Raw genomic sequence first — 24,740 nt, 5'->3', positions numbered from 1 at the left:
CGAAGCAAGTTCTAATGAATCGAAATGTAACCCAAACAAGCTATATTTTAAATTCCATTTAACTTGAAGTAAACAGCTCATCACAATGAGCTATATTTTTAAGATTGCCGTTTTTACTTCATTCTCAAAGTGATTTATTATAAACAGAAGGTCAGTGTTGTATATTAAAAATATGGTAAAAAATATGCTTTAATTTATAAAAAAGCTTATATATTTAGCAATTAAGTCTTTCTGGGAGCAGAAAGCATTTGTTCCTATTAGCATAATAAACCAATTGATATCCATTTAATCCTACCCTAGCTAGGCTCCATATTCTGAACTGGTTTCATCAATTGTGATCCTTTGAGTGGCAAAATACACTCATCACATAAATAAAAGAAAGGGAAATACTGCTGATTGCCAACATATGACTATCCCTGGTACTAAGTGTACATTTTGTCAGACATACAAATAAGATAAATTCACTTTCTCCTGTTGTGTTGTTTTATCTGGGGATGGACTTGGATGTATGGAATCTTTTTCTATGACGTTTTGGCTGTAAGCCTATGCAGTTGTTTTGTTGGAGGTTTGGACTCTTTTTCAATTTTCTACGTTAATTTTTTCTTATATTTTTATTATACTTATAGTGATACATTCGATGGGCATCTTCATAACCAGAATAGGAAGGAGGTAGATGGTTTTCACTATGAAGATAGCCGTAATTTAAATACATTCATCCAGCTAAAATAGGAACAATGGTGGTGATTAGACCTCAAACTAGGTAGCACTGCTTGGAATAGAACGTTGGCAAACCACTTTGGTATGTTACTTTGTAGATAAGAGGCACTCGTTTCCTGGAGTTGGAGTATATTGCAAAGAAAGGTTGGACCAGGTATGAATTTCAGGATATTATGGTAAATTCTAAGGGATGCTTCATTTTCTGTTTTGATTCTAGAGGAAAAATGATTAGTCTTTGAAGGTGGACTGTGGATATTCATGAGCTTGCCATTATTCCTAAAATTGTGGAAAGTTGGCATATCATTACCTGAGGAGGAGCATAAAACTTTTACCTCTCTGGGCAAATTAATTTGTACCGATATTTCTTTGGAATTCTACATAGGATTGGGACTCAGAAAGAAAGTGCCAGTGGTAGGCCTCTTAAGGTGTATACACAAGTTGAACAAGTAACAAGGATCGACTATGCAAGAATATGTGTAGTGGTAGAGGATACTTCCAACTTACCTGAAAAAAATAGACTATTGTCATGGCCAGAAGAGATTCGATGAGTAGTGAGGACATGTACATGGATGTTGAAGTTGAACAACAATGGAAACCACAAGCTTGTGACAAGTGCATGCTATTTGATTATTCCTCAAAAAACTGTCACATATAGACCGTGAAGGCATAGGTTGCCAAGGGAATGGTTGATCGACATGAAAGACAAGACATGGAAACACATGGGGTTGAATCAAATAGAATGGAGTCCTTTACTCCTTTATATAATACTCCAACGGAGGAGGTTTCTTCCAAGGTAAGCTAAGAGCCTTCACCCACAAGCGGGGTGAGGGTTTCACTAAAACTAAGTGCAATATTTTATTTAGTTGCTGTCTTGTTTGGTCTGTGCAATGAGGAAAGGGACCAAAAGAGAACTCGGTTTCAGTCCCAAAGCCAAGAACTGGGACTTCTAAATCTGGAAACAGATTGTTGGTGGGAACCAAAATCGCCTCTCCACTAGTTGATGACATCAATGGGATTGGACATGAAAATAATGATAAATCTGATATGATGGACGCCAAAAAAATCTGATGAGCACTTGAATCCAACGAAGGATAGAAAAAAGACCAAAAATAATAAGAACGTGAATAGCAATAAGTGGCCTAAAAGTACTCCTAGCCCTTCTACTGGCCTCGTGTAGTATTCATGGGTTCAACAGCCTAATTAAACAGAGAGAGCTAATGTCTATTTTTAAAGAGTGCTTAAGCTAATTTGTGTCAAATTGAGATTCTCTTTGCGCCGAGATTGGCAGATATTTATTTAGTGGGCAACCATGAGATGGAAATTCAAAAGCCCTTGGGCAGTTTGCTATAATATCACCCTTGTGGCTTTACTGTATAGATTGTGGATGGAAAGAAATAGTAGAAATTCTTAGATTGCTTCACACCCTTCAGGACTTGTACTAACATTCCGAATAAGCTTTTTTACATATGTTTCAAGGGTCGCTTACAGAGTCAAGCCCTTGTGTTTCAAGATTAGCTTATGGAGCCGAGCCCTCGTTCACAAGTCAGATATGTCCTCTATTTGCATTAGGTGTGGTTTAGTTCTTATACATGAATATTCTTTTATTTGATTTGAGTTGTTTGTTGATACTCAGTGTATGCTCTAGCTTAAATCTTTTAAGACCTAGATTCTATATATTCATCTTAATTATAAAAAAAGATAAATTAATAAAACAGTTCATTAGTTCGTCTTTTTTCATTAAATTACTTTGTCCAACAATTTGTGTTCAATTTCAAATTTTCAATCCCATGAAAGGATATATAATAAAGCAGTTCTGGTGTCATGGCTTTGGCTTCTCTGTTTCGCCCTTTCTTCCATCTCATGAAATTGCTGCTACAGTGATACTCAAAAGTAAAACTCGCAGATTATTTCATTTTCTTGATCTTGTTCTAATATTCACAAATATATGAAAAGCAATTGAATTTTTATTTAAATAGGATGAGTTAAATTATAAGAACTAGAAAATTAGCCTAATAAAAAAAATATGGAAATTATAATGCAAGTATATATATATGTGTGTGTGTGTGTGTGTGTTAGTTATTCCATAATTAAGGCATCAAGTGAAACAAAGAGGAAAACAAGAAATTAAGAAACATGGTAAAAGAATAACATTTACTTGGCTTCTTCGTCTTCTTGGATGGTTGAATTTAATTTCTCTATCATCTTCGAAACAACAATTTACAGAGAGAGATAGAGAGACACACGCACACGCACACGCACACGCACACACATACAACAAATACAAAGTCCAGAAATTTAAGTGCACCCAAAGATTTAATTAGTTTGACACTTAATTACCTACGTTGATGAAAAAAGATTAATTCTTCGCTATACAAGAACAAAAATACAATACAAGACAGTGGTATTTTCTTTTGAGATAATTCTAACCCAAACTCGCAATTTCTTATATATCTTGCTCACGTAAACTAAAAGGATACTCTCTCACCCCATCAAATCACTAGAGAACAAGAATACTAGAAATCCATAAGGTGTTTCCCAAAATCTTTGAATATTTTCCAAATTTGTTCTCCCACTATTTGAATCTCCAGAATGTTATAGTTATAGTCTTCCAGGACTTGACCATCGCTACCCTGATGAGTGACCGAAGAAAATAAAAGCAAGAAGAGAATTCTAAGAGAGAAAGATGAGAAGAACTGAGAGAATTGGCAAGAGAAGTAGTTGCGGATCTTATTCACTTTTTGAAGGTTGTGTTACTAATGACATAGAACCTCCTTTTATACAAATTTTCCCCATTTTCAGTTTACTAATGACATAGCTAACCAAAAGTTGTTAGCTATTTGATTATGTTAATCGATCAACCCAAACTTTTAGGCACTCCTAAGTATAACATTTGTGTTCAATAGCCCAGTTAAAAAAGAGATAATGTCTGTTTACCCCTAAATTTATGTAATTTGAGTTATTTCTACATAAATTTTATGTAATTTTATGATCTGTTCCTTTTGTCTCTTCATCAAGTCTTTATCCTCATCTGAAATTTCCCAATTGGTACCTGTTCTACAAGACTTGAGATCCAAACAATGTTAAAACACTTCCCACGCATTTACATCAAACGACATAATGGGTAATTCATTTTTCATATTTTTTTGAGGGGATTATTTAAAGGAGCTTCGATAACACGAATAAATATGCCGACATCAATATTTTAGAGGGCTCCCAGATATGGCTCAGCAATTGAATCCAACTATCACTGTGTTCGACGAAGGGATGACTGGGTTCTTGAACCTAGCGGCTGGGTTCCATTGAGGAGAGAGAGAGAGAGAGAGAGACAGAGGGGGGGGGGGGGGGGGAAGTTTGCCATACGATGGAAATTCAACGGCCCTTGTTAGTTTGCCATATACAAATTTTAGTATATAGCTCGGGGATGGAGAAAAATGGTGGATGGAAATTCAATCTTGCTCTTGGGATCCATCACGGCTTGTGGAGCATCCTGCATGTTTGTACTAAGTTTTAAAGATCAAATGCATAAATATACACTTAGACTTTTGCCGCCTTCTTTTTTTTTTTTTTTTTGTGGCATCTTTAATTTTACTTGACTCCATTTACTCACCTATACTAGCTATTTGTTTCATTTACACACCTAAATTAGTCATTTTCACACCATATTAACCCTCGTTCAGTTTGCTCATGATGTTTGTTGTTCATGCGTGTAATATCCCAAGAGCTCAAATAAGGATAATATATATTGAGGATAAGTAAGAAAGAAAACAACACCAATTGAATACCTTTTAGACTAAATGTAGGCAAAGAACTCTCGAATTAAGTGTGCTTGAGTTGGAGAAGCTCAAGAATGGGTGACCCCCTAGAAAGTTTGCATAGACCCATCAAGGTAAGTTATTCCGACTCTTTCTATCACTCGATGCAGAATGTTACAGGTGGTATCAAAGCCGACCCTTGGTGAAGGTGGTTCGATGAGGATAGAGAATTGGCGCCGGGGCTCGAGGGCTTGCATAAGGAGCGACTTCTGGTAGGCTTCTGGAATGGCAGCCCCCAAATGGAGAAGATTTGGGACTAGTTATAAGGTCGCATGACGAAGACATCATGTACTCAATGAGAGGAGAATGTAATACCTCGAGAGTGTAAATAAGGGTAGTATATATCGAGGATAAGTAATGAAAGAAACAACACCAGTTGGATATCTTTTGAGCTGAATGTAGACAAAGAACTCCCGGGTTAAACGTGCTTGAGTTAGGAAAGCTCAATGATGGGTGACTCCCTGGGAAATTCGCGTAAGCCCATTAGAGTAAATTGTTTCGATCTTTTATATCACTCAATGCGAGATGTTACAATGCGCCTGGTAAGGAATGATTGGTTTGAACCCAATTCATGTAGCTGGCCTCCGTTGGTTAGTTTAGATGTATAAATGGAACAAATGACAAGTTTAGGAGTATGAATAAAATCGAGTACAGTTAAGGATGTTATAATAAAAAAAAACTTAAAGTGTGTATTTATACATTTAGTTAAATTCAAATAAGTCTTTTTTTCATGTTTAATTTAGAGAGAGAGAGAGTCTTGTTCATAAGCGGGATACACCCTCTAGTTGCATTACAAATTGATTTAATTCTTGTAAGAATATTGTTCTATTTGGGTTGAGTCCTTAGTTCCCGGTCAATCTTAACTTATTGTTTTTACAACATAGATTCTGTGTATTATTTTTTTACTCATTCAATACATTCACCTAACTATAAAAAAAAGGGGATAAATACTGAGAATTAAGATCACAGGCCTTGACAATATAAAGGCTGCCGATCTCATCCCCTGTCTTCAACATGAATCTCGGGATGGGTATGACGAGTCTTAGCATTTGAAAACACAAAGACGGAATTTAGTTTCGACAGATCCAATGTACCCAGATTCTTAATTTACCCAAATCTCCAATGTACCCAGATTCTTAATTTACCCAAATCTCCAATTCTTAATTTACCCAAATCTCCAATGTACCCAGATTCTTAATTTACCCAAATCAACATGCTTCGTGAAAAAAGATTTTTTTAATATTGGAGCTTATGGTATTTTAACTTTATTAAACTGATGTTTTTATTTTTGAAATTTTAAAATTATTTTATTATTGTTAAGCTTTAGTAGTAATTGAAATGTGGGATTGGGGACATGATACGGTGGAAATAAAACATGATTGAGAACTTAAAATAATTTTAAGGGATAAATTAATTTTAATTATTTTTATGATTAAAAAGGTTGATTGAGTAACAGAAATTTAATGGATAGTTATAATCGACGAGAATGAAAAGTTAAATGAGAAATATAAAGAGAATACCATAATGATAATGAGAAAAAAGAAAGGGATTTTTAATTAAAATTCAATTTATTTTAGGTTAATTTTAATTTTTATATAATTAAAGAATTGATTGAGTAACAAGTATTTAATGGGTAGATAGATATAAGCCATGAGAATGAAAAGTTAAGTAAAAAATATAAAAGGGATATGAGAACATAAAAAAAAAGGGAATTCTTAATTTAATTTTTTTTTTATTTTTTTATTTTGAGATTATCGATATTACGCGATCCCTTGCTTGTACTCTCGATTTTGGCAGAGAAGGTTAATCATAGGTGAATCTTTGCCCTTTGTTTAAGCCAAATATAAAACTCGTAACGTATTAATACTAAGTTCAATATATCACTTGTTTGTTACTTAAACTTATGTTGTGAGGATTATTTTTTATTTTTTTTCTTTTCCCTTTAGTTCTAGACATCTTAATTTCAATAATAAAATTATTACTCGTGCAACTCTACCCTTCCCTGGATAAATAATGTTTTGAATTAATACTTTTATTATGTGAAGAATTATCTCTTGTTACAACTAATTTTGTCTAATATTAAAAAGTAAGAGTTTTATTAAATAGTAAATGAGCAACGTAGAAGTTTGGAATCATTTTAATATTAATTCATGTTAATAAATTATATATATATATATGAGAAAGAAGAAGAGAGAGAGAGAGAGAGAGAGAGAGAGAGGGAAAGGGGAGTTTACCGTTGAACTCACGGGATGTTGGTCTGCCACTAGAAAAGGAAAAGAAGCAAGTCTTAGAACACCATGAATCATGGGATTCTGATGCGTTTGGGTGGGAGCTTCTGTCTTTAATTACATCAACATTAATTAATATTATGACTGCCACTGGGTGGTCAAAAAATCGGATCAAATGTGCTTCCACTGTAGACTTTGGCTACGTGTGAAAGCTTAAGATCCGTCGACCCAAGGACATGGTGGAATAATGGAATTCAACATCACGAATATATGGGAATAGTTTATCCCAGGTTGATAATTAGTGCACCAAACGTGGGATTAAACAATAATTAATGAGTGCACCAAGGTACTACCATATTCAACACCACCTTTTTCTAAATGTAGGATTGTAATTATAGAATTCGGGATCTATCGTAAGTAAAGCGATCGGACAAATAATATGTTAGTGTTAATCTAGTGAGTTACGAGTTCGATACTCGTTTTACGCAATAATCAAAAACTTAACCCGCTATTTACTTTTTTTTGACGTAATCAAAGACACAAAGTAATCATCCCAAGAATATATTTGTATTTCCAACAAATCAGCATAAACAGTTTATTTTAGTGGTTTTTGATGAATTAAATATCCAACACTACCACCCCTCGTGGAGAGACTAAATTGCAAAAGAACACTTGCATAACTACAAATTGACTCCAAGTTAAGCACAAACTTAATATAGTTAATGGTGGGGTTTTGAGAGTGCATGCGAGTTGAAATTAGAGACTACTACTGCATCCCCATTCACCTTCCAAAAGCTTCGCTTTGTGGGGGGTTGGTTTCAACTTTTAATGGAACAAAGTAATATAAATAATAAGCAATGCTTCCAGCCTTCCCCCAACTGTTTTGTTTTTCCATGGCTTGCTTCTGGGAAGATGCAAAGTGTTTGTTTTTCCATGGCTTGCTCTACCTATATGAACTTTTAATTCTCATTTATAACTCCATTAGGTATTTTGTTTACATCCACATATTAATTTTCGTCCCCCTTTGGGCAAGGGAGATGCGTTGGATATTTGTATTTAATACATTTTATATAAAAAAGGATTAGACAAATTATTTTTTTATAATTTAAATAAATTAAATATTTTTTACATTTTTTTTAAATTACCCATTTATTTCATGCAAGTTTTAGTTGAAGACTACTCTTTGATTAATGGAACAAAGTAATATATATCTAACATGCTAATAGACTAGCAAAATGGTAATTTGGTTTTGAAAAATTCTCTTCCTTTTTTAAGTCTTGGTATGTTGTGGGTAGACTAAAAATTTTGTATAAATTAATTTCAAACACTTTTCTAAACAGCCATATTAACTTGGTACGTACTCATTTTGGATTTATATACTATAATACTACTTGCAATATCATATATCTTTATCTAAAAGTTTCGATTGTATTTAACTCGTAATTATTTTTATTAAAAAGCAAATAATTCTTAAAATGACAAACAAATCAGCTTAATTAGACAAAAACTCAATCCCTAAAACCAACTCAAAAGGTCACAAAGATTACACAAGAAAAAACCAACTAAACCAAAACCCTTAACATGGCAAAATTGTTGTTTAAGAATGAAGCACCAACGAATTAATGAAACCAAGAAGAGGCAAACTCACAAATTAATGAAACCAATTAAGTAATACATGCATATAATAGTGGCCGGACAGTTAGAATTAGGTCTTGTTTTGGAATTAGTCGTTGGTGTTTGAAAAAGGGGAATGGTTTTACGTGCGGCTAAGCGAATTAAGGCAAATTTCCCAATCATTGATTGAGCTGTAGAGATGGAGATTCCTAATTAACATATTAATTTGAAGAGATTAAGAAAATTCTGGAGCATAGAGATTTTCAGACAAGCTTCGGATCCGAATATCTTGATTGCAACATATTCTCTTAGAGTTTATCAAAATAGTAAATTAAAAATCAAATATCAATAAGCCTGCCTGCCTAGTAAATTGATAAGGATATAATTTGTCGTCACCTTTGCCCGTGCCCGTAAACACCGATCATGTTCATCGAAAATGAAGACGATTCACTATTTTTTTTTATTATTATTATTTTGCACGTGGTGATTGCCTATGTTTAAACATTTGGGATGGCATGTGCAGCGCATTTCCCATTGAGTGAGGACGGAGTCGAGGGAGGGAGGGAGGCGGCCTTCAAAATGCTATCTTTGATCTTTGCTTTTAAAGTTTTGCTGCGTCACGTCACACTCTTCAAAGTTATCGCTTAAATAATTATATGGGTCTAATAATAACAATTAATGGTAATCTTTATTGTTGTATTAATTAAGGGTGATGATTAAAGATTAAATAAATAAATTGTATTTAAATAATTAGATTGATTAATAATAAATACATGTTTTTTTTTAAAATTAAAAGAGTCCATTATCTTTAACATAATAATTAGCATTACTCATAATAAAATATAATATAAAATTTATTATAATGTATAAAATCTTCTCAAAAAAATCAAAAATAGTAGTAAATGAATGAATTTAAAGAAAAAGTCGTACACTCAAAATTCATTTCCCTTTGATTGAATGAAAGTCCTCTCTCTCTCTCTCGGGCGCTCGCCTTGCTGGCGGTGTATAAATAGGACGTGTTTCCCTGCGTAATCCATACTTACAACCGAATATATCATCTCTCTCTCTCTCTCTCTCTCTCTCTCTCTCTCTCTCTCTCATTACTGTTTCCAGAAGTGGGAAATAGGCGATGGCTGAGAATTCAGAAGCTAATGGAAGCCAAGGATCAGTGGCTTTGAATGTCGGAGACGTGGATCCCAATGTAGATTCCGGCTGCTTCGTCTCTGTCCCTTTCGCCCAAAAGGTGATTGATTCTCCATTTTTCTACTTCTCTCTGTTGCTTACAACCAAAACATTAATTCAATCGCCCAAATTAATTTCATGGGTGCGTGGCGGTTATGATTTATTCGTTGAATATATGTGTGCGCAGCTAATCGCCGAGGTGCTGGGCACGTACTTCCTGATATTCGCCGGCTGCGGTGCGGCGGTGGTGAACAGTAACGAGAAGGGGATGATCACCTTCCCCGGCGTCGCAATCGTGTGGGGACTCGTCGTCATGGTCATGGTTTACTCCGTCGGCCACGTATCCGGGGCCCACTTCAACCCCGCCGTCACCATCGCTTTCGCCACCTGCAAAAGGTTCCCCTGGAAACAGGTAAAACCTTGGACTTCTACAGCTCTCGAGCTCGAGTTTGAGTCTCCTCAAATTGTATAATCTTACTTATTGAAGAAAAATTACATTTAAGTTTGGCGGTTAACGATGGAATTAATCCAACTGGTCGTTGAGTTTTTGATTTCAGGCGCCGGCGTATATATCGGCCCAATTGATTGGTTCAACGCTTGCCAGTGGAACCCTCCGGCTGATATTTCAGGGGAAGCAAGACCATTTCGCCGGAACACTCCCGGCCGACCCAAACATACAGTCCTTCGTGCTGGAATTCATAATCACATTCTATCTCATGTTTGTCATATCCAGTGTCGCCACTGATAACCGAGCTGTAAGTTCAACCATCAAATCTCATTCCTAAAATATGTTCATATAATCAGATCAATTTGATTATTGTGTGTTTGTATGAACAGATCGGAGAACTGGCCGGACTTGCAGTTGGAGCTACCATTTTGCTTAATGTGATGTTTGCCGGGTAATTATTTACTACTCGCCCCTATATATTCTATCAATATACTCAAAAACATTGTATGGATTCAATTGGTGAGTACTGGTATCAGTACAAACACACATTGTATTGATCCTCCTCTCTTATGGACCCACGAGAGTAAATGGGTCTTAACTTAAATATATTACTTGGTTCATGATGACAGGCCAATATCCGGAGCCTCAATGAATCCAGCGAGAAGTTTGGGGCCGGCGATCGTGTCAAACAAGTACAAGGGCATATGGATATACATAATAGCTCCGATCACAGGGGCCATAGCAGGAGCTTGGGTCTACAACATCATCAGGTTCACAGACAAGCCATTACGTGAACTCACCAAAACCGGATCTTTCCTCAAGAGCTTCGGACGCAGTGATTCCAAATGACAAACTTACTTAAAGAAAATGCATATATAGTTTAAGGGTGGTAGTTATCGACAGTTTTATATATATATATATATAAGAAATAACATATTTCGAACACTGAATTTGTGGCTTCTGGTTAAAGAATGGGCTTTGCCTCCGTCCAATTAATCATGTGCAAATTCATTCGTGGAAAAAGGAATGTGGAGAGACCCTTTTTGATGTTTTTTCATTCTGTTCAAGTGCTCTTAAAATTTTCGACTTAAAAAAAAAAAAAAGAATAAAATTAAGTAAACAAATGCAATAATCTGAACACTTTCATGTGCTTCTCAAAACACAGCCTCACATAGATTAAGGAATCAGACTCTTTAGAGGGGCCCTGGGGTGAGGGATTTCACCTTTTGGTACCCAAGGAATCAGACTCTTTAGCACAACTCTCCTCCAACCTCCAGCGTCTCGTAATGATTTCCAAAACTATGACTTTCTTTTTCGTTTTGTTTTTTTTTAATGATGCAAATCAATAACTCATTAGTAAAACCTGAAAATCTGTCCGTAAAACATATACAAATTATGCGTCCGTAAGTGGCTTTTTTGTTTTTTTGTTGTTTTGTTTTTTGTGATGATGATGCAATTTTCTATTATTTTTTCACAATTTCGTCTCACATGGTTACTAGGGTTGGCAATGGTTCGGTTCGGTTTCGGTTTTTGCCAAAACCATAACCAAACCAAACTTAAATTCCTAAAACCAAAACCAAACCAAAACCCATTTGGTTTTAAAAATTTAAAACCATAACCAAACCATTCGGTTTCGGTTCGGTTTCGGTTTAACCATGGTTTTTTTAGTTTAATCCATACCAACAAACAAAGACAAATAACATTCATAAATTTTTTTGATAATTTCACAACAAATAAAGATAAATACTAATAAAGTTACCTTATTCTTGTATAAAGTTACAAAACTTCTTGGATATAAAATCACATCTCCAAACCTACAATTGTTAAGATCAATAAATTAATATTTGCATAATTAAATTGTAATTTAAGCTAAAACAAATTTAGCTATGAAAGTTAATACCTTCATCAACAACATCAATATCTTCTTCATAAATTGATGCATATCCATCTGAAATGAATGAGCCAACTCCATCTAACAAAATTATAAATATAGAAAATAAATTAATATGAAAATGTTAAAGTCTTAACAATAAAAAATAACTAGTAAATGAAATAAATTCACCTTTTTTCATTTCATTTGACAACCAACTTTGGGCACACATCAATGCTTCTATTGTCTTTGGATGAAGTCGATTACGATGAGGACTCACTAGTCTCCCACTAGAACTGAATGCCGACTCCGAAGCAACAGTAGATACAGGAATGGCTAATATATCTCTTGCAATAATTTGCAAGGTAGGATACTTCACCCCATTCACTTTCCACCAAAGTAAAATATCAAACTGACCATTATCTACTATAACATCTTCATCCAAGTAAAGGTCCAATTCAGTTCTGAAACTAGTAACTTTAGTAGTTTTCCTCTTTTTAAGAAAAGATTGATATTCATCATCAAAAGAAATGAAATTCTCTCTTGGAGTGACGTTCCCATCCAATGTACATTCTTGGTTATTCACATCATTCACTTTGTTCTTTTTAATGTGATATTCCTCCATCAAATCATAACAAAGGTACTTGATGCTGCTAATTTGTTCATCATAGTCATAAGGATAGACCTTAGGAGAGTAAAAATCAAGAAAAGTCATCTTATACCTAGGATCTAACACTGCAGCAACACCCATCAACTTATGAATCACATTCCAATATGCATTAAACTTATCTGACATGCTTTTTGCCATTGTACTAATCACTTCATTGGGAGACTTAACCCACTCATTCAATGTCAACTTGACCTTACAAATTATTGGAAAGTACATATTAGCAGTTGGATATTTTGTCCCAGAAAACAACTCAGTTACATTATAAAACAACTCTAATCTGTCGCAAACATCTTTTGCAGTTTCCCAATCCCCGTCACTTGGCACATTCTTATATTGTGATTCAAATAATTTAAGTCGAGGAAACACAGACTTATAAACCAAAGCAGTTTTAAGCATCAAATAAGTAGAGTTCCATCTAGTAGGACAATCCAAACCCAACCTTTTAGTATAAGGCACTTTCATTTGTCGACAAACGTCCTCAAACTTTTCTATTCTTTTTGGAGATGCTGTCCAAAAAACTACACTTTCCCTCACATTATCAATGGCATGCTTAATCACATCTAAACCAATCTTAACAATAAGATTCAAGATATGGGCAGAACAACGCATATGCAATAAAGATCCACCATTCAAAAGACATCCAACATTCAATTTTGCTTTAATCTTACCAATCATACTATCATTGGTAGAGCAATTATCCACTGTAATTGTGGATAATCTTGAGTCCACATTCCACCCAAGCATAGCATCAATTAACACATCGGTCAACACATCACTTGTATGAGGGCAAGGGACATAGATAAACCTAAATGACATACAATTATAAATTATTAGTAAATTTAAAGTTTAGAACTACAATTATCAAATTTAACAACAATAAAACAATATACTAAGTTAAAAAATACTTGTCATACCTCAAAATTTTGCTATGCAATGTCCAAGACTTATCAATGAAATGTCCTGTAACAGCCATAAAACCCCTTTTTTGGTTACTAGAAGTCCACATATCCGTTGTAATAGCCACCCTACTGTCAATGTTTTCAATCAAACTCATCACTTTATCCCTTTCTTCAGTGTAAATCCTCATGATATCATTCTTCAAAGTATTACGAGAAGGACACTTGAAAAGAGGTTGAATGGTACTTGTGAAATCTTTGAATCCACTATGCTCCACCATCGAAAGAGGATAATCATGCATAATGATCATCTTTCCTAATTTCTCTCTTCCTTTTCTTTCATCATATGGACCGGAAGAGATCTCTCCTTTCAAATCAGATTTTATAAACATTTGCCTTATATCTCCTACCAATCTTCTCTTAGGACACCTATTGAGATGTTGCTTCATAGTTGATGTACCATTTGTTGATTTACCCGCAAGTAACTTCTTACAATAGTTGCATTGAGACTTAATTTCTTTATTAATGACCACTCTGTGAAAATGTTTCCATACATCACTTCTAGTCCTACCACCAATTTCTTTATCAGAAACATTTACGTCTTGAGAACTCTCCACCGGTATTGATTGATGAGTTTGTTCACCGGACGAAGATCCGCTCGCAAAACATTGTTGTGTGCTACCACTTTGCGAGCATGCCATATTCTATAAAAATTTACACAAAAAATACAACAACCTCAACAACAAATGAGCATGCCATATTCTGTAAAAATTTGCACAAAAAATACAACAACCTCAACAACAAATGAGCATGCCAAATTTGCACAAAAAATACAACAACCTCAACAACAAATGAGCATGCCATATTCTGTAAAAATTTGCACAAAAAATACAACAACCTCAACAACAAATGAGCATGCCAAATTTGCACAAAAAATACAACAACCTCAACAACAAATGAGCATGCCATATTCTGTAAAAATTTGCACAAAAAATACAACAACCTCAACAACAAATCAAGCATAAATAAGTAAACAAAATATGACCGAAAAAAAAAAAAAAAACCATACCAATAACCAGTTATATGAGAGCCGAGAGGCCGGCAGAAGGCGAGCAAGAGGCGGGCGAGGCTGACTGGCAGAAGGCGAGCAAAGGCGGGCGAGGCTGACTGGCCGAGCCCTCGAGCAAGCGTGGGGGAGAGGGCGAGAGCGAGAGCCGAGAGCCGAGAGGCAGAGGGCGAGCGAGGGCGAGAACCGAGAGGCAACAAGGGCGAGCGAGGGCGAGAGGGGTCGAGCGAGAGGTCGGAAGGCAAGCGAGAGCAAGAATGGCAGAGAGCTAGGGCGAGTGAGGGCAAGAAGGGCCGAGAGCAAGAGAGGGCCAACGATGGCGAGCGAGAGAAATAGAGAGGCAGAGAGTGAAGGCGAGCTCCCGCCGACGAGCAAGAGAAAGGAAACGCGAGGTGAGAGAGATCGAGGGCGACCGAGAGCAAGAGGGGCTGAGCCGAGCCCTAGCAAAAGAGATCGAGCGAGGGTGAGAGAGAGCCGAGAGCAAGAAAGGCCGAGTCGAGCCCTAACAAGAGAGATCGAGCGAGCACGAGCGAGAGGAAGAGAGATGCGGAGAGCTATGGCGCGCGGACGAGCGAGAGCAAGAGAGATGCGGAGCTAGGGCGCGCGGACGAGATAGAGCGAGAGCCAGATCCAGAGAGGAAGGAGAAGAGACAGGGAGAAGAGAAGGGGGAGAAAGAAGGCCAGATCGGGTGGGCTGGGGTGGGTTGCGCGCGGGTGGGTTGGGCTCGGGTGGGTTGGGCTCGGGTGGGCTGGGGTGGGCGCGGGTGGGTTGGGCTTGGGTGGGTTGGGTTGAATTTTTATATAATATATATATTATATATATATTATACCTATTTTATTATATATATAATATATTCGGTTCGATTTGGTTCGGTTTGGTTCGGTTACCCACTATTCGGTTCGGTTTCGATTTGGGTTTTGGTTTGGTTTTAGTGAAAACCATAACCAAACCATACCCATTGAAACAGTGTTCGGTTTTTCCCCAAACCAAACCATTACCCAGTCAAACGGTTTTTAACCGCGTTGACCGGTTCGGTTTCGGTTCGGTTCCCCACGGTTTCGGTTACAATTGCCATCCCTAATGGTTACATGATCCAATGACCCACATATAGGAACCTGCATGATTACAATAATCAATCCCACGGGACCAGTTTCAAACTTACAAAACATGTAATATATTAATGAACCATTCACACGGGAGAGATTGGGCCTTAAGTTTCGGCCCGAATTTTGGGTTGGAAAATTGTTTTGAAGTAGTGGGCCTAAAATACAGCCCAATACATTTTTTCAGAAGCCACTGCAGCCCAAATCCTGCGAACGATATTTAGTTCGTCCGACCTCGTTTAGGTGTTTTGTATACAAAGTCAAAGAAGCTATATATTTGTACCAAAGTAGAATTTTTGCACAAAATTAGCGATGAAATGCCCTTTAACTTTTCCTAAGTAAAAAACGTGTATGAAAAAGGAGGAATCAAAGCCAAATGACGTTGGCAAGCGTAACAATTTTTTGGGTGAAAATAATGGACTTTGTTTCATATAAATCTCTACCTTTAAATCTTTATTAAAAAAATACAGTTTTTATATTTATTTGATGTAATTTTAAATAAAAATATGCAATCAATGTCATTAATATATGGAAGGAATCTTTTTTAAATACAAGGGAAAAATGTTTCTATGTAATCGTTTTTCTCATTTTGAGTAAATCTCTTAACAACGAGTCTTGTCTTATGTCTTTAAATATTGCAACCTATGGCCCTAGCCTTATTAGGCAACTTGACAAGATCTCAGACTCCATTAGTTGGCATAGAATTTATCTCACATTTTATAGCATCATACCACAATTTGGATTCTTAGCAACTCATGTCTTATGAAAATGTTTCAAGACCATTTACAACTCCAATGTTATAGTCAGATTCTTGAAAATGCACAACATAGTCACTAGGAATAGCTGATTTTCTTCATTTTAGTTGATCTTCTTAATGTTATGTTAATATCCTCACGAGGAGTATCTTGCACAACTAGTTGTTTAACAGTATCCTATCTTGCACAACTAGATCTTTTAAACTGTTATCAACAACTTGTGAAATCTTAAAGACTGGATGTCTAGCACTTGGTTGAGCTTGAGAGGCACTATGAACTTCAATCAAGTCATTCTAGTGAAGTTAGAATAATCTTTCTTAGAATAAGTTAAATTCTGAGATTGATTACTCTCACTAATCAAGTCATTATCAAAAAATTTTGCATTTATCGATTCCACAATTCTAGTGATGTAAGATGGACAATAAAATATATATCCCTTAGATTTTTCAGCATATCCAATGAAATATTGATTTATAGTTCTTGGGTCTAGATTTCTATCTTGTGGATTATAATCCCTTATTTCAAACGGGCATCCCCAAATGCATATATGTAGCAAACTCGGTTTCCAACTCTTAAATAATTCAAATGGCGTCTTAGGGATAGTTTTGGTTGGAACACAGTTTAATATACATGCAATTGTTTTAAGAGTTTCAGTCCACAAGGATTTATGAAGTTTGGAGTTGCCAAGCATACTCCTCACCATGTTCAATAATGTTTGATTTCTCCTTTCAACTACACCATTCTGATTTGGAGATTCTGGTATGGTGTATTGGGCTACAATCCTATTTGCCTTGAGAAACCTAGCAAACAGACCAAGTGTCTGTCCATCCCTAATGTATCTTTTATAATATTGTCTACCTCTATCTGACTTCACAATCTTAATTTGCTTCTCACATTGTTTCTCTACTTCTCCTTTAAAAACCTTAAAGGCATCCAATACTTTGTTCTTGTTATGAAGCAAATATAGATACATATATCATGAATAGTTATCTATAAATGAGATGAAGTATCTCTGACCACACGAGTTCATATTTAGACTATAAATATCTATACGTATGATCGCTAATTTGTAATATTTTCAAAATCGGATCAGACTGGTTTAACCAAGAACCGGTGGTCCATTTGGTCTGATTTGGCTTAAAAAATCGGATGCCTTTCAACCAGGTCAAAATCCGATTAGATTGATGAACCAAGAATCGGGTTGACCTTGGTTTTTTAACTGTGATTCATTCTGCTCTCTCTTTCTATCACTACGTCAAAGGGAAGGCTCAAATCTTTTTAGAGGGGAGAAAATCGAAAGAAGACGCAAAACCTTGATAACATGTTGGGGCTTAAGCACTTACTGCTAGTAGAAATCAATGTCGGACTACTGAGAAAGAGGAAAAATAGAGTAGAAGATGATGAGCTTAAGGTGATCTCCATCAGAACCATGGCTTAAGAGACACTAGGAGAGAATGGTGGAAGCTACTGTTACCTATGTTTTCTTTGGTTACACTTCCATCGCTGCCTATGCTTCCAAGTCTGGTGAGATCCTTTACCACTTGGTCAATCTTACAAAGTCGATCTCTGGCTTTTTCTTCACCCTTCTCATTTCCATTGGAGGAACTCAAGCCGTTGATCATATATATATATTGTTAGATATGAGCCCTAAAGACCAATTCTAGTGACACAAAGGGACTCAATCTTGTAATTTTTTAAATATTATTTAATGGCAAGTTTATATTTTATTTAAATTGCAATATGGTTTAAATTATAAAATATACATCCATCAGTATAATAAGGAGTGGATACCATTCTTAAGAGTTAAGAATATGATTTATGGATAATCCACAGTTCATTATACTATAAACATGTTTCTAGTCGTAGAATTCATAATCTGGATAATAGCAACTCGTAAAGGCCAGCACATCGTATTCTTCCTTATTCAGTATGAGATACTGAAAGATAAGGTTGGTGAGTCTCATGCCATTCTATATGAGATATAGAAGGAGGATGAGTGGGTGCTCGTTACAAGAACGAGTTCACTAAACGGGACTGTTAACATTAAATCACATGGATTATTTCTCACGGGTCATGATTTAATGTTAGCTGCGATTTTGCAACTAGTCCTTAAAACTGAGATGACATGGATATATATGTGTATTGGTGGATTAAGATATCAGTGATATTATGTGATTATTCTAATCATGAATAATCATATGTATCTATGTGCCCGATTCAGTGATACATGAGGTATGCGTGTATCAGACATGGAATCTATCACCTCGAGATTTATGAGGAAGATATCCTATGCGATCCAGTAATCACTTGACGATAAACCCTTGGCCAAGGTAATATGACGATGGAATTTGTTCCATAAAGGTTGTGTCATACTTAGTCAATATTGATTTTGGATTTGGTCATATGACGAGATTAAGAGATTCGACCTACTGACCATAATCTCATATCTTGTCGGGATATAGGATAATAGATAGACTGTATTGCATGGTCACATAGTAAAAGGTTCACAGTGCCCGCTTCACAATAAATTGGGTAATCATGACATATTGCTAGATGTCACTCATGGTTTACGAGAATTAATTGTTGATTATTCTCGTTGTCAATTTATTTGTGAACCCAGAAAGTCCCACCCAAAAGAAATCACTTTCAAAGAGAAAATAGATAAATTAGTAATTTTATAATTACTAATAATAGTGCATTTATTTATTGGATAAATAAGAATAATTAAAAAATTATATTATGAATATAATTGTTTAATCATTAATTGGGTTGGGGCCTTTTGCTAACACATTAGGCTTGGCTCAATAGCATTAAATGGAATGAGCTTGAGAAGCCTAACCCATTTAATGTATATATAAAAGCTCTAAATCTCTACATTCACAACATTTGAGTCTTCTTGATTTATTTGAATGTTGAGAGAGTTTTTGGAGAAGTGTTCTTGAATCTAAAAGGTAAGTTGGAAATTTTTGTGAAAAATTTCTTTCACTTATCTCTCTCTTTGATATTCTTGGATAGAAGTGGTTTTGGGTGGACCGACTCGGCATTCTACACTTGGAGGATTAAATGGCAGGAAATCTAACAGTGAAATCGGATTTCATCAAAGAGGTAACCTTTCGTTTTTGTTTCCAATTTTATTAAACCATAATTTCTAAAAAGCGGGATACCTGAAAACTAAATTTAATTTTCGCTGTGCATATGATAAGATCTATGTATCCCAACATATATATATATATATAATTCTTTGGCAGCAATTTGCCACATATCTCAATTTCAATTTGCAGGTGTATTGCGCCTGCAGAGCCTACCTCCTTAATTTTCTTTTAACTCCCATCACTCACTTTTAAAATTTTAATTATTAATTAATTCTTTAATAACATACATAACAATTATATATAAAATATTAGTTGTATATTAGTTAATAATAAATGTTGGTCCCTTAGAGTATGACCACTCAAGAGAAGGGTGAATTGAGTGATTAAAATTTTCTCAATTTTAATAAATATTATTGATTAATGATTTTATTGAAATATATATATTTGATAAATATAATAAACTATATTTGAGATTAATAATAAATGTAAGCCACAAGATATAACAAAAATAAATACAATGAGTCACAACACAATTTATAGTGGTTAGGTGTTTTCACACACACTTGGTCCACTCTCTCAAGATCTAACCACCTTTTGGGGTTCCACTAAAATAATTTCACCAAATTTTCACACTAGCTCACATTGGAAACTAGATACACACCTACATTACAATGAGTTCTAGGAAACCACTACACCAAGATTTTCTTCCTAGCTTACTATGGAAACTATATTCACCTAAATTTTAATGGTTCTAGAAAAGTTATACAATTCACAATGGTAATTTAAATGTTACAAATAATTTGTTCACACTTGAACACAAATAAACAATTAAGAACAAATTATACAAGGTAATAATATTTAAATAAATAAATAAATTTGTATCCTCAAATGGAGAAGTTCGGATTTGTCGTAGAAGATTTGAAGAGTTTTTCTCCTCTTACCTTGTGGCTTTTTGGTGGATGTGCAATAATATTTCGAGAGTCTCGGATTGTTTGGATGTTTTGTTTGAGAGCGTTTGAGAGTTTTCGGGTGCTTTGGATATGCAATGTAAGTACTTGGATGCTCAAAAATGAGTTTGACGGGTATTTATAAGCATTTTAGCCACTAAAGAAAGCTTAATATGAAGTTTGAAATTCAAAAAATGTTTAGACTTTCTCAAACAATAAAAAAATATGTCTCACATTTAATTCAAAATAAATTTACTTTTTGTATGAGAAATCAAGATTTGAAAATTCAAATATAAGCTTTCAGATATAAATGATTAAAATAATAAAACATATCTAAAAGTAATATCTTTTAATTCAAAATAAATTTATTTCTTGTATGAGTAAGAGAAAACATGTCTAAAATCAATTCTTCTTTAATTCAAAATTTAAAAATTCATATGTAAACTTTTGAGACATAAATGATTAAAACAAGAAAACAGTCTAAAAATAATTCATTTTTAATTCAAAATAAATTTACTTTTTGTATGAGTAAGAGAAAATATGTCTAAAAATAATTTTTCTTTAATTCAAAATTTAAAAATTCAAATATAAGCTTTTGAGACATAAATAATTAAAACAAGAAAATATGTACAAAAATAATTTTCTTTTAATTCAAAAATAATTTTATTTTTGTTAATCATCAAAACTTAATTAATATAAACAAGTCGGCTCAACAATAACATTTCTTATAATAATATATAAAACACTAGTATTTCAAATATATATTAAAATATATTTTATTTAATTAAAAAATATATATAAATGACATCACCCGATCATACCAACTAACCCGTGACCCAATTAATAGGCCGGTTCCAGAGCCGACCTTGGGCTAGGGCTATACCTCAAGGCCCAAAATTTTTTTTAAGCCTATGTATATATGTGTATAAAAAATTAAAAAAAAATAACAAAAGAAGTTGTCGTATGTACTTTGTCATTGAAAATAAAAGCCAATCAATCAATTCTCAATCTCAAAAAGAAACGTAATGAGGAAGAAAAGTCTCTTATTAATTATATAATAAAATATAAAATAAATAAACAAAATATGAGGAATCAAAACAGACTTTCTTATTAGCCACAAAAAGAAGAAGAAAAAACCCTTCGACTTTCTCAGTTCATAACGCAATGCAAGCAATTTTTTTTTGGTGATTCTCTTCTTCTCCAATATAGAGTTGGAACTTGGAAGATAAATTATTCACAAGCTAGACCGATGTCTTTCTTTGAAGGTATTTTTTTTTATAGATACATATAAAATCTAGATGTATAAATTTTGTAAATTGTAATACATATCTTTACTACCTTTTTCTTCTTTATTATTTGATTCAATAGAAAACTCGATTGTGATTCTTGTTCTTTATAATTGGAAGTTTCAAGTGGAAGAAAATTTGCTCAAAATCCAGGTTTTATTTTTCTTTGTTAATTAGTTTTATTTCTTTGCTCACAAATGAAGTGAATGAAGAAATTGGTGACCTAGATGAAAATAAAAATATTGATGAACATTTCCTTGAGAAAAATGAAAATATTGATGAACCTTGCAATGAAAATGAATGTCTTGAAACAAGATTTAATTTGAACATTTATGATCCACAAGTTTGGGATAATCTTGATGCAAAAATGAGAGATTTACTTATAGAATAAAGTCCCATAAGACAATTAGGACTTGTTTTATTTTTTAAAAACTATAGAATAAATGGGTTTATTTCTGCCATGATTGATGCTAAAGAAATTTCCCTTGATATGGGAATTGAGCTTGTATTTCCAAAAAAATGTTAAATTTGTAGAAAAATACATTTTGTTGAGGTTTCCAATAGTGATAGGGAACAACAATCAGCTGAAGAATCATTTAGAATTGATTATTTTATTGTTATAATGGATATTGCTTGGTGAATTGAAGAGTAGGTTTGAACAATTGCATTGTTTTGAATCTATTTTTGGGTTCTTATTTGATGCTGCAAAGTTGAATTCGTTTTATGATGATGAATTGAAAACTTTTTGTGTGAATCTTGAAAATGCTTTAAAACAAAGTGATGTTTCTAATGTTGATGCAAGAGACTTATTTTTCAAAATTACAGGTGTTGCAAGTGATGTTACCAAAAGAAGCATATGAAATAGATAAACCATGGACATCTATTAAAATTCTTGAGTTTGTAAAGAGTGTGGATATGTTTCCTAATGTAATGGTTGCTTATAAAATATTATTGATTATACCTGTGACTGTGGCATCTTCTGAAAAAAATTTCTAAATTAAAATTATTGAAATCTTACTTGCAGACCACCATGACTCAAGATAGGCTAAATGGATTAGCGATATGATAGTATAATTGATGATTTTGCATCTAAAAGTGTAACAAGAAGACATTTTAAATTATGTTTTGTGGTTGAGATTTCATTGCTATTTTTATTTTGTAGGTACATGTGATGATTGTTTTTGCTTCGATTAATTGTGGAGGATGAAAGGAAGATTGATCAAATCAAGAAATGCTTACGGAGATTCAGGAAGAAGCATGTAGAATCAAATATATAGTTTTCGTTTTTTAATGTAATGTTTACAATGCGAGATACTCTTTTTCCTTTGTTTGGTGTTTTGTCCCATTGGGTTTTCCCCAAATAAAGTTTTAATGAGGCCCCAAAGTATTATTCGTTATCTCTTGTAAATTCTTATAATTTTAATAAAATTAATTAGTTGATAATTTTTATTTTTTATTTAATTTGTATAAAGGGGCACACTTGAAAAATTTTGCCCTAGGCCTTAAAAAACCCAAGATCGGTTCTGGCCGATTCGCTGTTCGATCCGATTTTCAGAACACTGGTAATTTGTCAGTACATCTCTTGGCACATTTCTTTGACTTGTTGGTCTGCTTTTTTTTATGCAGTCCACACAAGTATGAAAATCAGTAAAATCAAGAATATTAAATATTTCATCATTTACTAATATTTTAATCCTCTCTATATAGATATGTCGTAATCTCTAATGTCATAACATAGAGGAATTCTCATTTATGACATATTTTTTAATACATGTATTGCTTTGGGTATGCATTACATTATAAGAGACATTATTTTGCAAATTGATTCCAAAAAATCGTCAAACAATGTACCATTCCCAATAAGGTCGGATTTATAAAATAAATTAAAAGAGTCTTGAAAAAGTTAAAGGAATATCATAAGTATACATGTCTTGAAATTGAAATTAAAATCTTAAAAAAAACTTGGAATATAAAAATAAGTTTACACGTCCCAATTGCCTCCACATGTGAAATCATCTTGTTTCTTGAATAAATATTTTGTTCACTTCCCACTAATTTCCTTTGATTTAGAAAACCCTACAAGGTATTTAAAACATGGATTGTAGATCAATCCATCATGTGTAATGACAAACATCGACTATATTAGATTCATAACATATGAGTAAGATTAGATTACTTTTTTTTTTCAGGTGTCATTTCTTTTAGAAAAAAAAAAGCTCTTGGATTCCTTTTTTATCTTAGATTGAATAGGTTTTGTTACCCATTCTTTTGCGTCTAGTTTGAGCAATTTTTCCTTGGGTGATATGCATTCTCTCCTATTTCCATAATCATCTTTCTTTCCTCTTGAACACACATGGTCTAAGTTCATTAATAAACCATTTATCCTTATGTGTGCTGTAAGATATTTTGAATGGACTGTATTGTTGTAAGAGAGAATTCAAAATGAACTGCATTAGGAAAGACTTTGGCATCTCAACCTCAAGAGAGTTTAATTGAGTTGCAATGTCCCTCATATTCATGATGTGCTCATGCACAACTTTAATATCAACGAGTTTCATTGATGATAACTTTATCATTAAGGTGTTGAAAGTACCTTATCTGAATACTTAAATTGCTCATCAATAGTCTTTAATAATTCTTTGACTACCTTAGATTTAGTAATTGAACCACGGATGCTAACCGAAATTTTGTTTCATATGAATATCATATCGAGGGGATTAGATTGCTCTCATTGTTCATACTCAACAATTTGAACCTGAGTATTAGTAGGAGTAACTGCAAGTGATTCATTCTTCCAAATGGCATAGTCGATATCCATTCACCCCAATTGCAAAAGAACCATTTCCTTTCACATTTTATAATTATCACCACTATAAATCAGAAATATCAAACTTCATATTAGAAAAATTCATAGGTAAAATAGTTGCATCGAATAAAACAAATAATCGTAATCATGTAATTGAATATGAGACTACTATAATTCAATGTCATGCTTTACAAGTAACAAATTATGCATCACTAATATATAACAATTGTCTATGGGCTAAGTTCTT

At 34.0% G+C, this 24,740-nt stretch overlaps 1 protein-coding gene across 1 annotated transcript; it reads left to right on the top strand.

Moving 5' to 3' along the window:
• Nucleotides 1-9,439: 9,439 nt before the first annotated feature.
• On the top strand, nt 9,440-11,432 carry LOC127808199 (aquaporin NIP1-1-like). Its single transcript, XM_052346622.1, has 5 exons — nt 9,440-9,614; nt 9,741-9,965; nt 10,111-10,308; nt 10,391-10,452; nt 10,631-11,432. The coding sequence occupies exons 1-5, from the start codon at nt 9,501-9,503 to the stop codon at nt 10,848-10,850; spliced, it is 819 nt and encodes a 272-aa protein (XP_052202582.1). The 5' UTR covers nt 9,440-9,500; the 3' UTR covers nt 10,851-11,432.
• The last annotated feature ends 13,308 nt before the right edge of the window (nt 11,433-24,740 follow it).

The sequence above is a fragment of the Diospyros lotus genome, chromosome 8 (genome assembly GCF_014633365.1).
Source record: "Diospyros lotus cultivar Yz01 chromosome 8, ASM1463336v1, whole genome shotgun sequence".
Taxonomy (NCBI): Eukaryota; Viridiplantae; Streptophyta; class Magnoliopsida; order Ericales; family Ebenaceae; genus Diospyros; species Diospyros lotus.
Note: the sequence above shows the minus strand (reverse complement) of the source record. Positions and strands in the feature narration are given on the sequence as shown.

Coding starts and splice junctions, on each gene's coding strand:
- LOC127808199 (XM_052346622.1), top strand. CDS start 9,501: ATGGCTGAGAATTCAGAAGCTAATGGAAGCCAAGGATCAGTGGCTTTG. Junction 10,309..10,390: donor TCGCCACTGATAACCGAGCT/GTAAGTTCAACC, acceptor TTGTATGAACAG/ATCGGAGAACTGGCCGGACT. Junction 10,453..10,630: donor CTTAATGTGATGTTTGCCGG/GTAATTATTTAC, acceptor TCATGATGACAG/GCCAATATCCGGAGCCTCAA.